The following is a 14,430-nucleotide window of genomic DNA, read 5'->3' as shown; positions in this document are numbered from 1 at the left end:
GAAGATTGATGGGTAGATAGTTAGATAGTCATAATATTCTATTACTAATTGCTAACAAAGGTACTAGTTATATCTCTGTTAGCCAGAACAATTGGTGCAGAGCAGACGACTCTCTCAAAGCCAGAAAAAAGTCCTTCATCCCCGGAATTCTCTGGAATTTTCTGGGTAATGGGAAAATTTTCTTGAAGTTCCAGAACTTGTGTACAGTACAGTCAAACCCTGTTATTCATAGCCTCGGTATTCATAACCCCATTTATCCGCAATCAATTTATTGTTACCCATTTCCACTATTCGCAATGGTTGCCCCATTTATTCGCAAATTCTTACGAGCAAAAATTTTGAGCCGGCCCTCAACCGTAGCATAGGACAGCGTGTGTACGTATTCCTCCGCCATATGCTCCCTCTCACCTCAGTCTCACACTTGCTGGCGTGTGTTTTGTGTGATCTCGCAATGCCTAAGCGACCAGCTACTAAAACTCCAACCAATGTTGCTAAGAGATCAAGTGTGGCAGTTACGTTGGACGTGAAATTGGATATCGTAAAAAGACACGAACACGGAGAAGGAACGTCAGTGATTGAGCGCGTGCACGGCTTGACTCCCTCTACGGTGCATTCTATCGTTAAAAGTGCCGACAAGATCAAGGAGATGGGGGTCTGGAACACCACGGACGGCTACAAAGGTGACGAGGTTCCGTGATGCCGAGATGGAGAGTTTGGAGCGGATTTTGAGTACGTGGATTGACGACCAGACCCAGCACCTTAAAACCCCTTTATTGCAATGCATGATTCAACAGAAGGCAGTGGAGAACAACAGCTTTCAGTGCAAATTGACAGCGATAATGCGAGTGAGGTGGCTGACGACCCCAGCCTCCTCTCACCCCAGTAAACCTTCACCCTCTCCCCTAATGCCAACTTCAGCAAGCAAGCAACACAGCACATTAGAGGTAAATTAACAGTCTACGTTTAAAACTTACCTCACACACACACACACCTATGCACGTAAACATTCAAACACACACACACTCAAGCATGTAAAGTACCCCTGTATACTGTACTTATAAACATATGCACCTAATAAACTCAAAGTGTTTGTTATTGATGTTTTTATTTGATATTATGCCCTTGTTTCTTTATTTATTTTATGTCGATATGTATTGAGTAAAACAAGTGTTAAAATCTGACGGCCGTGACCACCGCGATGCCTTTATTCCCCCTATTTACATTATTTCTTATGGGAGAAATTGCTCCGCTATTCGCAATTTCGACATTCACAACGAGTTTCATGCCCTTAACCTTTGCGATAAGTATGGCAGCCCTGTATTACATCATCTCTAAAACCCCAAAAGAAATCCCCCATCTCCGTAATTTTTCCGGGAAGTTAAATTTTCTCAGAATTTTCCAGAATGATACATTATTTCATCTCATAAATCCAGAAAAAAATCCCCCATCCCCGGAATTTCCCTAAAATTGTGCCCCTCGATTTTCCGAGAAAATTTCCATTCCGGCTATCGGAGAGTTTTGGTTAAGGGGTATTCTGGCTAACTTAGATATTAATTGTACTGTACTATATACAAAAAACATTTACTAGGAGCAATCATTATTAAAAAGTCATGTGTATTGCTGTTTCTGAGGGTAAGTCCACAGCAGTTAAAAAGTTTGTTTTTCTCTGCTACAAAAAACATTAGTGGTTCTGCTTGGTGACAAGTTGTAACTCATCCACCCTTCAACATGTTAATAGGCATTCTCACCCTCGGGCAAAATTGGGTTTTCTATAAACATTTTCCTGTCTTTACAGTAAGATCTTGTATTTCGCGAGTAATATAGACTGGAAAAATTGCGCCAAATTCAAATTCACCAAATGCAAATACATAAACTCATGGGAATAATAACAATATAGACTGGCCACTCTACATCAACCTCTGATTTTCCCATTTATAACCTCCAAATGATACAAATTCTGTTTTTATTGACTTGATTGTGCTTTCCAGAAACTAGTTTTTAGGCCTTCCTCAAGTAACTTAATCACACGCTGCTTATCCTGCATCGAGTACTTGGCAAACTTAACTCCCTTATGATAGTCCCTCTTCTCCTTTTCCTTATTTGGCCGCTTAGGTGAGTCTGTCCCACCCCCACCAGCACCAGTAGGACCCCCAGTAGAGGTAGAGGCCATTATCTTGACTCGACAGGTGGTAGCACCACCCAAAAAAGCACACAATAACAGCCCGGGCGGTCGCTAGGATGGCGCGGGCTACAACGCAATAGTTGCATTCTTGTAAACCTCTTTTACGTTCACCACCTGCAATTCGATCACCAGAACGCTACTTGGAGACATTCTTCTTACCTTGTCTTTCCGTATTCATCGCTAACACCAAAAAAATGGAGAAAACAGCGAAAATCACGGAGTAATTGACAGAAACCGAGCTATTCAACTGATCACGTGATGTAAACAGAGAGCGTTGGTGTAAACCGTTATTAGTCCTCAATGCGATAGTCTTTTTACTTATTCTTTTCATACAGCATTTGTGGGTAACAGCTAAATCTGCAAAAAATAAATACAGTAAATAAAATTACAGACTACCTCTCAAAAAATATTTCACAAACAAAAGACACGAATCAATTGAACATGTGATGTCGAACGTGAATTGTAAACATTGCATTACCCCAGGCCATGCTTAAAACGTTGAGGATAGAATGAAAACATTGAGGATGGAATCACGCTATAGCCAACATTCGTATGCAAAAGTTCGCGTTGTACAAACAGCGTTCCCCTATTCATCAATCGCATTGACAAAACACGCGTTGCAGCAAAAATGACTGTAACTGGTATGAGGGTTGTGACGTCATTCAAGACGGTGGCCAGCATTCAGCTGGCTTGATCTCGCGTTCAGCTGGCTGGATCTCGCGTTCAGCTGGCTGGATCTCACGTTCAGCTGGCTGGATCTCGCGTTCAGGTGGCTGGATCTCACGTTCAGCTGGCTGGATCTCGCGCTCAGCTGGCTGGATCTCGCTCAGCTGGCTGGATCTCTGAGCGGCTTCTCAGCTGGCTGGATCTCGCTCAGATTCACGCTCAGCTGGCTGGATCTCGCGTTCAGCTGGCTGGATCTCACGCTCAGCTGGCTGGATCTCGTGTTCAGCTGGCTGGATCTCACGCTCAGCTGGCTGGATCTCGCGAAATTCACGATATTTTACGCCAAACATAAGATTTGGTTACATTAGGTAGTGCTCGCGAAATTAAAAAACGCAAAATGAAATCGCTCGAAATATGAGATCTTACTGTATTTCATTTATATTTGGCACAAGTGTGAAGGATTATGATGCTCTGATTGACACGAACAGTATTTTAAGCAGATGAAAATAGCAATTTGGCAATAATTTTTGTCCCTTACAGAGTAGAGGCACCAGGAGGGACCTTTTATTATATTACAGTACTTAACAGTACAGTACTTGTTTCATGTCAAGATGTGTGAAAGTCATGTACACAATACAAAGGTTTCAAATCTAGAAGCAATGTAAATAATCACCATCATCGTCGACAGTGTTACAGCCATTTTCCATGTGTGTATGGTAAGCTGTGTGGATATTTCTACTTGTACATCTTATCTCTTCTTGTCACCTACATTTGTCTTGCACCATTCTCCTTAGGGTTGTTCTTCTTTGTGAGGTTCCTTTACCCCCTTGACCCAGCCCACGCACAAGTGTGAAAGAAGACGTAGGTCTCATGTGGAGAACTCTAACAGTGAGAGTTCACAGTAATAAACTTGTGATGTTACTCTGCCAAATGGTTTAATCTGTATATTTATTTCAAACTTATCAAAAGTGAGAGACAAAAATTATCTCAGTAATTCAGGAAAGAGTATTTAGGTATCATTTGTCATCATTAAAGATGAAACCGCGACCTACCTAACCTGGAAGACTACAGCAAGAGTATTAATACATTTTAGTCGAGAGATTATGTAGATACTGTTCAGTAAAAGGCTTTGTGAGGTAAATACTGTACTGTAGAAACTGTTTATTTTATTTTATTTATTTTTGTTATTTTATTTTATTTTTTTCAGAGTGAATGATCCCACAGAAGGTCCAGGTTATGGCCAGAGTATTTTACATGATGATCAGCTGGTGTTTCATGTTGGGGCCTATTCTGATCTTGCTCATTCTCATTATGACTCACATTCAGGAACAAGTAAAGATCACTATGTCTTGAGCTCAGGATATGTTAAAAGTGCATCTCCTGCTACACCAGCTGATGCACATGCATCAAGAGGAAGCAGCTCACTTCACCACAGCTCGGACGCACACTGCACGGAGAGACTCAATCCCCGCCACAGTTATCACAGAGAAGTGTCGGTCACAAGTCATGACTCCAATCCTCACGTGACAGAAGTAGAGTCAAGGGGATCCGGGGGTGCTGGGGACTCAAGTACCCTGAGGGCAACAAACAAGGATGTAGTACTGGGTGTTCCAGTAGGAACAGAGGGTCTCTCTACGCCTGGCAGTCTATCAGATCTACGACGCTCCGTAGATAATGTGAACTCTAGTCGGCAGAGTAAGATGCCGTCCAGCCTCTCCTTACAAACAGAACTACCTCTTCATGCTGCAAGTGGCCACAGGTTGTCAGTGAGTGGGATGAAAGAATCAAATTCAAGACAGTCACTCTCCAGCCAACACAGCTTACTAGCCAGTGTACAGAGAACTGTGTCTGTTGGCAGTGAGACCCAGTCAGAGGCTTTCTTCTCTGCTGATGAAGACCAGGTAAGTAAGGTGAGTCATGTATCTGATACATTTTCAGCATCTCTTTGTTGTGTATCGGTCATAATCTCATTTCCAGTCTACATGAAGTTCATTAACTGGACACAACTCCATAAGGAGGAAAAATGAAACTTGGTCCAACCTCAACACCCACATAACCAGTGTACACTTATCTCTACTCTTACCTTCACTGGTCAGTTGCTCACACTTAACAGTTTTTATTTATTTTGTTGTTGAAATACATACATTCTCACTTCAGTTAATGTTCTTCATTCATTCATACTGCTGAAATAGATGTGTTTAACTGTGGTAATCCCCTTCCACAGGGCCCCAGGTCTACCCCTGTCACTTTATACAACCCAGCAGCATCCAACAGTGACTCATGCACTGCCAAGAATCACCTTATCAATAAGCTCTGTTTATTCACTCAAGTCAATGTTTACCCTTGGGTATTTTTAAGAGTACAAGATGTGGATTTAGTTTCTTGTGGGGTTTGTGCATTGTTTTCTTACAATAAGTTGGGACTGGAGTAAGATCAGTTCATACCTTCATGCTCTTATAGTTTTAGAGAGCAGACACAGTTAGTTAACTAAACTGATTTATCAAATAAAAGAAGGCCAAAGAAACCAAATAACACACTCAACATAATGACAAAATGAATCAACAATCTTTCACATTACTTGAAGACTTTATCACCATTTACTTTGGTCATTGAATTTGGTCTTGTAGTTTCATAAATAGTTACTGCCATTGTGCATATGTTTATATATGTATGTGTGTGTGTGTGTGTGTGTGTGTGTGTGTGTGCATGATTTTGTGTAATACTGTATCAATGTATACTTGTCTGTATGTATGCATGTCTGTTCCTTTGTATCCAAGGCTCTTTATTATTGTAAGTAAGTGAATGGGTCATCTAATTACATTCTTCCAGTTCCAGAGTCAGTGTGTATCTTCCACTATTCCTGCATCCTGATGACTCACACCATATATGTGTTTGCATCAGCCTTCCCATTATACCCTTGGTGTCTCCCCTTATCTGTACCATTCTATTTGTTTATTTAGTTTTTGATCTTGTAAGCCATTTTCCACTATACTACAGGGTGGCCAGAGTCAAGAGCAAACACAGTTTCTCCTCTCACTATGGTTCATCCATTCACTATTTAACTGCAGTGACTTCCCCATAAACCACTGGCCACCATGTTCTTACTTTATGAAAAATATTATATAATTAAGGATACATCTCACTACACCAGATGACTGTGGTTGGCAATGGTGAAGGCACGTTGTCCCGTGTGTCGTCCCAGCTCAGCCTCCCGACAGTGCCCGAAGACCAGCTCCAGTCTAACAACGACCGCTACTCCAGTGAGACGTCAACTCCACCTACTCCTCACCATGACTCCGGGACACTCACCATAAATTCAAATGGACATTTTAGGTCAGTGTACCAGAAAAGTGGGTAGGTCTATACTGTACGTATATATTTAGGTAGATAGAAATCCAGTGTTAGAAACAATGAATAGATCAAATGATATTCCCAGCTCATTCTCTTAGTCCCCTTCACTCTACTTCACTTTTTTTCTTTCTTTTTTTCAGACTCTTGTGTCAAATGCATTTAGCGATATTCTTTAACTCGTGTTTCAAGTTTTACTGCTGAACCTTGTAGATATAATTCATAGAGTAAAATGTCTAACATTTGTGAATCATTTAATTTGTTTTAGTGCACTGGTTGGAAGATAATTGTACCATTAATGGTGGCTTGTATTAATGACATACAGCCTCCTTGGTAGAGATATAACCCTGGGACAACTGTACAGGTTGACAATCCCTTATCCGAAATCCTTGGGGCCAGAGGCATTTCGGATTTTGGAATTTTTCGGTTTTTGGAATGTTTTTTTTTTTAGCCTACCCGGGCACAAGTCACTGACCCACATTGGGGCCTGGGTGGCAAAAATATAATAAAAATTATAATAATAACAATTCATAGGTCTAGGTCGTTTTTCTCACTTTTGATCTTTTTTTCATTCTTGTATTTCTTTATTATTATTATTAATATTATTATTATTATTATTATTATTATTTTATTATTATTACAGTATTATTGTTATTATTATTATTATTAATTTTATAATATTTTATTATTATTTATTATTATTATTGTTATCATTATTATTTTATTTTGGTGTATTTTTTATTACATTTTTTATTTACTATGAATAATTATTATAATTATTATTACTATTATATTTTCGCCCCCCAGGCCCCGATGTGGGTCAGTGATCTATGCCCGGGTGGGCTAATCCCTGTTTAAAAAAATAAAGAAATAAAAAAAATAAAATTGGCCACAAATTTTGTTTTCGGTTTTTAGAGCTTTTCGGTTTTTGGAATTTCGGATAAAGGGTTGTCAACCTGTATTACCTGTTTACCTCAGTACAGTGCAGTAGATAATAACCAAATATAATAATGATAAACAATACACAAGTTATGATACTGACTAGTGACTAATTTATATAATTTTTATTCTACAAGTGTTGAAGAAGGACGCAGACGCCGCCCAAGCTCTCACAGCAGAACCAGACATGACAGTGCCAGAAGCAACAGTAGCTGCAGTAGTAGTGGACAGAGTCCGTGTCTAGACCACAGTCAGGCATCACTGATACACTCTGTTGGGTCAGAGTCTTCCAGATTATGGGAGTGTGATCGTCCCACTAGAGCCTGGAAGAAAGCGGATAGGATTCAGGTACAGTAATTGAAGAAGGACTTAAGTGAAGATATGCCCTGTTACCCTACACTGTGATCTTGTCTTTTACAGTGAAAATTTACAAATCCGTCCTCAGTGAGAGCACAACAGATAGGTTGAAATAGGAAAGGTAGATCTTTCCCCAATTTGTGTAGATATTTATGACCAATGTGGATTTATACAAAAAGCTAGTGCATCAACTGCACCATAACTTTATAAACTACCTGTAGGCACCAGGCATAGAATCATTCATTCCTTCAGTCTAGAGTTGAGACAAGCTTGGCTGGGTGTGATGCTTGATGTTCTTGACTAAGTTCACCATCTCACCTAACATAACTAATCCTTCATCTGAGAGATACTACTCTGAAGAAGCACTTGAATCATTTCTTAGCTAAATGGTTGGCCTTGTATATGGTAAATAAATTCTCCAAACTTGCAGGCATCTCTGGACTGTAGTGGAGACAGCAGCTCAGAAGTAGGGAGTGTGTCCAGTACCTCATTTATTTCGGCTGTGTCATCCCAGGAAGATATTGCCTTGGTGGACCTGCACATGCAGCTAAACAAACCCATCACAGAGTCTCCCCTGCTCATGTCATCTTACATCAACCACATGACTCAGGTATAATATGAACAAATCAACTTGTGTATAAATGTATACAGTATAGGTCCTCAGATAAGTGATCTCTGTATTCTTAAAGTTGTTTCCTACCTTTAGAAGGGAAACCTAAATAATTCAAGTAATGATGGTTCAAGTGTTTACCTATACAACTCTATCAATTTTGTCTTAGGTCCATATGTGTTTACTCTCCTTTGTTGTCCATGACATAACAAAGATTAGAGGCAGTCAGACAAATGGTACAATGTGCCAGGAGGTGTTCTATGCAACAACCTTGAACTCACCAAAAACAAAAACTTAGATAATGAGCAATAAAGTTTTAAAACCTGGTTTTTGCCCTAACATCACCAATAATAGTTAGAAAACAATGGTTATGGTCTCAGAAAAAGTTGCTCTAAAGGTAAACAATTATGGAAACTACAACCCTCCTGAGTACCACACTCCTGTATCAGATTTATGAAAGATAGTAATTATTTCATTAACAAATAAGACAAACTGCCCAATTGATTGTAAGGTTTGGGAATAATGATGAAAAATGGATTTAGTTGGTAGAAATTTAAAAAAAAAATTGAAATGAGTCAAAACAAAATATTGATCCAGTACAATAATGGGTTTTACATAGCATAATAATAAATACAGTACAAATTAATTGCAGCTAATTCACTACTTGTGGGGTGTTGTAGGTTTGGGGTTACTGCTCGGACAGCTGACTCGCAACTTTAGCTGAAACTGGGTGGGCTGCTACCCTTGTAAAATAGTGCCATTTTCAGGATGACAATGCCTAACACTCAACTAGCTGTCAGTCTCACATTCTCAGAAAGGGGAGACTATTCTGGTACCATAGAAAATGGAATTTTGGAACCATGGCGAGTTCGGGATTGTTGCTTAACGCCTCATGTGGTACTGAGTAACACAACAGCAGTGTAGATAAAATGGTGTAACTCACCACAAATAATCCAAATCAAAATTGCCTTCTCTCCTGCTCTACACTCTTGCTTGTATTTTCATAGATTCAAAACCTGGGTTAGAGGGACTGTGTTTTAAGCATCACTCTGTGGTACAAGAGTATAAGAGGTCTTATTTTTTCGCCCCGTAGGTCCTGTTGTGGGTTGATGACCTGTGCCAGGGTGGGCTATTCCCCGTTTAAAAAAAAAAAAATCTTGTTTCCCACAAAGCACTTTCATCCATTGATGAGATATGTCTGTTTATCATTGACATCTCTCTCATTTACCAACATTTAACCTTAAGTTTTATATTCTGAATGAGGGGACTGAGAACTATAAGATTGGAAGAGTTTTTGTGTGTGTGTGTAATAATAATTGACGGTTTATTGAAAAAATTCTGCAGCCCGAAGGCTGAAAATATACATTGGACATAAATGACTTATTGCATACATTGGTGGTTTAACAAAAGCCTTCATTAGAGAAAGGTAAAGGAACAAACAGTGAACATACAGATTAATGTAGGTGTTGAACAGCAAACTCGTAGTGTAGTAACTCCCTCCCAGATGGTGTTAGGAGGGACCTCACGTGGTGTAGTAGTTCCCTCACAGATGGTGTTATGAGGGACCTCACGTGGTGTAGTAGTTCCCTCCCAGATGGTGTTAGGAGGGACCTCACGTGGTGTAGTAGTTCCCTCACAGATGGTGTTATGAGGGGGCCTCACATGGTGTAGTAATTCCCTCACAGTGTGTGTGCGTGCGTGCGTTCTTGCGTGTGTGTGTGAGAGGAATGTATCTTGACACATTCAACCTGCTACAACACAGTGCTTGACTCTGGTTGTTTCCCCCAGCTGCGTTGCCTCAATTGGGATGCCTCGGTGCCCAGCTTCCAGTCAAGCCCTAGTAAACCTCAAGAAATCCACACGCCTATGTTTGAAAAGATAAGTGAAGGGTTCACAGCAATACGGATGGTTGAGGGTGGGAGGCACGGTCCGCCTCGATCGCCTCCCCCACCGTCTGGACGCACCCCGTCACATCCCTACACCTGGGATACGCCCATATTCACTTGGGGTGATGCACAGGAGGAACAGAGTCATGAAGATTCACAGGTGTGTCTGGCTGTTAGTGGTTAGAAATATTTTTTATTTTTTTTAGAATATTGGTTATATTAGTTGTTTTTAATGTCTCATTTTACCACTAAAGCTGAAGACATAGTTGGATGTTTCTTATTCATAATGTGGAAATAAATGTTTTATTATTGAAAAATTTATCTTTTTCATCATGAATAACTAGTTACAGGATGTTGTGGGAGGTGTGTGTGACTCTAACACAACTCGCACTACTGTTGTCATCAAGCTGAAGAAAGACGTGGACATCATGCTTTCTCCAATGGCCCTGGAGTCTGCACAGCTCTTCCTTGAGGTAAGGTGTAGAAATAATTATATTGAAGGAATTTGATGAAACTATAATTTCCAAGACTATAACTCAGGTGGAAAGACCTCCCAACTCTTGAGGCCTCAGGTAATCCCTTAGCTAAGCAGGATTACTGGGGTGTTATTCTGCTGTGTGGGGCACTTAGTCTCCCTAAGTATCTACAGTACTTGTCTATGTGCTTATAACTAAAGATAAAATATTAACAAGAAAAATTATCATGTGGTTTCTTTCATTCCAGGCACTAACTCCAGTTCTTGAGAGCCTTCATCCACTCTCCATCATCAACCAAGCCCACATGAGGTCTCTGTCCACCGTCGCTGGCCAGAACACACTGAAGAAGAAGCGTTACATGTACTGGTCTCGACTGAGGGACAAGAAGGTGGCTGGAACACCAGAACAGTCAGCAGTGCTGAGCACAACATACCAGGAGAGCTGTTTCCAGCAGATGCAGGGGCAGGTCACAGTGCCCAGGGTGAGATATATACCCATATGTATTGAAACTCTCCTTATAAGTGCCAGGTAGATACAGTGAACCCTCACTTTACGCGGTCAATTGAACCCACGGCGGCCCGCGTAAAGTGAACAACATAACATATGGGATTAATTGAGATAGAGACCGGGCCGCCCCCAAACTCCACTTTTTCAGACGCAATACCTACGTTGTAGTAAAAATAACTTATTAATTTTATGATGGTATGCACACACAATTAATAATTAAGAGAAATATCAATAATACAGGTTGACAACCCTTTATCCGAAATTCCGAAAACCGAAACTTTTTTGGTGGAGCAATTTTTTTAATTTTTTTTTTTAAACCGGGATTAGCCCACCCAGGCATAGATCACTGACCCACATCGGGGCCTGGGGGGCGAAAAGTAATAGTAATACTAATTACAATATAATAATAATACTAATTATAATAATAATTATTCATAGTAAATATAATTTTTAATTAAAAAAATACACCAAAATAAAATAATAATGATAACAATAATAATAATAATAATAATAATAAAATATAATACAATTTATAATAATAATAATAACAACAACAATACTGTATTAATAAAATATTAATAATACTGTGATAATAAAGAAATACAAGAATGAAAAAAGATAAAAAGTGAGAAACACGACCTAGAGCCTATGAATTATTATAATTATTATTATTATAATTATTATTATATTTTCGCCTCCCAGGCCCCAATGGGGGTCAGTGACTTGTGCCCGGGTGGGCTAAAAAAAAAAAAAAAAAATCTGAAAACCGAAAAATTCCGAAATCGGAAATGCCTCTGGCCCCAAGGATTTCGGATAAGGGAGTGTCAACCTGTATTAGGTTTTTTAACACTTACATTAGTAGAAAAGATGGCTGGGCACACGGGGATGGGGGGTTGGTTCCGAGGCAGAGGGCAGATTATTGGTCCTCACCTGTATTAATTGTATCACTATCCACCACAGAGGCTTGCAGGGCCTCTTTGTCAAGCCCCTCAAAGTCCATATAAGTCCATATCCTCACTATCATTATCACTGACTTGGGCCGGCTGTGGTGGGTGGTGGGTGAAGAACTCGGTAATGTTTTGATGACTGGGCGACCTTGTGCGCACCCTGCTCGCGTCGCTCTCCGCGTAAAAGGGTACACACACCGCGGAAAGTGAGCATTCCAGTTTCGGCAGGGTACCGCGTAAAGTGGGACCACGTAAAGTGGGACCGCGTAAAGCGAGGGTTGACTGTATTAAGCTTGCCAGAACTACATTGTTATTACTTGTCATGTAGATATTGAAGGTGCCAGAATTATATTGGTAATAACATTCGTCACATACTTGAGACATTAAGGCTACATTGGTAACACCTTGGAATCCAAAGTCTGGAGATATGAGTTTGATCCAGTTACCAGACAGTATTAGAGGAGCTTTACTGTGTGAAATGTTTACAGTACAGGGTCATGTCCTAAGCTAAATTGGTTTTATACAGACTAGCAGAGTATCATACTTGGACCTAAGAATTGACTATTTGGCAACTGATTTTCTTTCTTGAGAGATGTACTTGTCTAAGATGTTGAACATATTTTACAAGAGTGTACATAATATCTGTAACAAGCCCCACTATGCTCTCATGCACATGACTACCATATATATATATATTGCCATTCATTTGCAGTTATCAATTTGTGCATTTTATATTGTAGTAGTGAGGCAAGATGGGAGGGTTTGCTTGGTGTGACTCAGAAACAGATTTGAGATTTATATTATGCCCATGCAAGCATAGAAAATGGTGATAATGATCACTTGATAGTTTGATCGTTCTTTGTGAGCCGCTTCCTCTTCTCCCAATAAATTGGTTCCTTTGAGGCAGGAAAACATTTTACACTAACTTACACAAGGTGTATTCTAAAGTTTGAGAATCTAATTTTAGATGTTAAGTAATTAGACCATTAACAAATGGTTGTTGTGAAATAAGAAAAATGTTAAGAGTTGCTGTATGTGTTTTCAAAAATAAAATGTGTTTAGTATTATACAAAAGTGTGCATCATACACTATACAGTATATTGTACATCTTCCATGCATTATATTGATGGCTGGACACACACATCTCTCTACTCCATAGCAACCCTGAAGTGCACTTACTGTATTGTACTCCTGAAACACACTTAGGACAACTCTCAAACACACTTAGGACAACTCTCAAACACACTTAGAACAACTCTCAAACACACTTAGAACAACTCTCAAACACACTTAGAACAACTCTCAAACACACATAGAACAACTCTCAAACACACTTACAACTCTCAAACACACTTAGGACATCTTCATACACATTTTGGACACCCTAAAACACTTGGGACACTCTGAAACTCTTGTATATATATATATATTCAGTCTTCACACTTTTCTTTGAGCTCATCCCAGATTATTTCTTATAATTTTTCATTCATTTCAGATAAATATCACCCTGCTTCAGGCATCAGTGGTGGAGGAGGTGATCTCATTCTCTGCACTGGATAATATTCGAGATCTCACCTGTGTTTCTCTCTTCTCTGTGAGCCTTGATAGTGTGACTCTTCAATTTTATTCTGGTCACCAGTCCAAGAAGTCCGTACAGATGTACATGAGGAACCCACATGACCCCGTCATGCAGAAGAAGGTGAGTCTTCATAATTGTGTGCTGTGATAAGTGTTGCTTCAGCTTCTAAGGGACCAATATCACCTCATTTTTTACCCCTCAGTAAGTTGGTCCAAGGAGTCTTGTCGTCACTCATTTTGTATTGGTGTATTCATGTTTGTAGTTTGTTTTCACTCACAATTGTCATTGCAACTAATGTAGTTCAATATCCCCAAATTTTGTGGACTACCTGATGTGAATCCAACCATGGTGAATGACCTTCACATGATGTAATTGACTCCCAGTTTTATAAGTTGTGTTTTGTTTTATTTTGATTAACTAACTGTTGTTAATAAAGATATGTTAATCACCTCAAGAGCAAGTCCAAGGCCAGACAGGCGGTGGACTTGTTGGCAGAGCCCGTGTACATTGAAACCTCGGAGCGGCAACAGGAAGAAAATATGGTGTCAGTTGATGTGAACAAGATGCACGTTCAGCTAAGACGTCTCAAGAATGAGAGTGCACTGCTCAAGGATGCAAGTGTTACAGCCATACCCAACCACAGGTCTAAGGTGGGTAATGCAGCACCTGCAAAAGATATATTGATAGAATAAATGTCAACTCTCAGCTTCCACAACAAGAACACAATGATCATAGTTTAGATTGTAACAGTTACTTTTATATATATATATATATATATATATATATATATATATATATATATATATATATATATATATATATATATATATATATATATATATATATATATATATATATATATATATATATATATATAAGGAAACACACATGATATTTACTGCACATTAAAATATAAATTTAAGGGTTGCTGGG

At 39.4% G+C, this 14,430-nt stretch overlaps 1 protein-coding gene across 13 annotated transcripts in view; it reads left to right on the top strand.

Moving 5' to 3' along the window:
- LOC121853648 (transmembrane protein KIAA1109 homolog) overlaps positions 1–14,430 on the top strand; it is a 139,472-nt gene that overhangs the window by 37,643 nt on the left and 87,399 nt on the right. For 11 of the 13 annotated variants that reach the window (XM_042347950.1, XM_042347958.1, XM_042347956.1 and 8 more), the window contains exons 23-31: positions 4,056–4,758; positions 6,000–6,181; positions 7,273–7,483; positions 7,923–8,102; positions 9,891–10,148; positions 10,333–10,461; positions 10,712–10,945; positions 13,414–13,617; positions 13,953–14,147. In XM_042347950.1, coding sequence (XP_042203884.1) covers positions 4,056–4,758; positions 6,000–6,181; positions 7,273–7,483; positions 7,923–8,102; positions 9,891–10,148; positions 10,333–10,461; positions 10,712–10,945; positions 13,414–13,617; positions 13,953–14,147 — 2,296 coding nt within the window. The remainder of the gene's footprint in view (positions 1–4,055; positions 4,759–5,999; positions 6,182–7,272; positions 7,484–7,922; positions 8,103–9,890; positions 10,149–10,332; positions 10,462–10,711; positions 10,946–13,413; positions 13,618–13,952; positions 14,148–14,430) is intronic. The other 2 variants (XM_042347953.1, XM_042347952.1) reach the window with 2 other exon arrangements.

Source organism: Homarus americanus, unplaced genomic scaffold (genome assembly GCF_018991925.1).
Source record: "Homarus americanus isolate GMGI-L3 unplaced genomic scaffold, GMGI_Hamer_2.0 scaffold4896, whole genome shotgun sequence".
NCBI classification, from domain to species: Eukaryota; Metazoa; Arthropoda; class Malacostraca; order Decapoda; family Nephropidae; genus Homarus; species Homarus americanus.
Note: the sequence above shows the minus strand (reverse complement) of the source record. Positions and strands in the feature narration are given on the sequence as shown.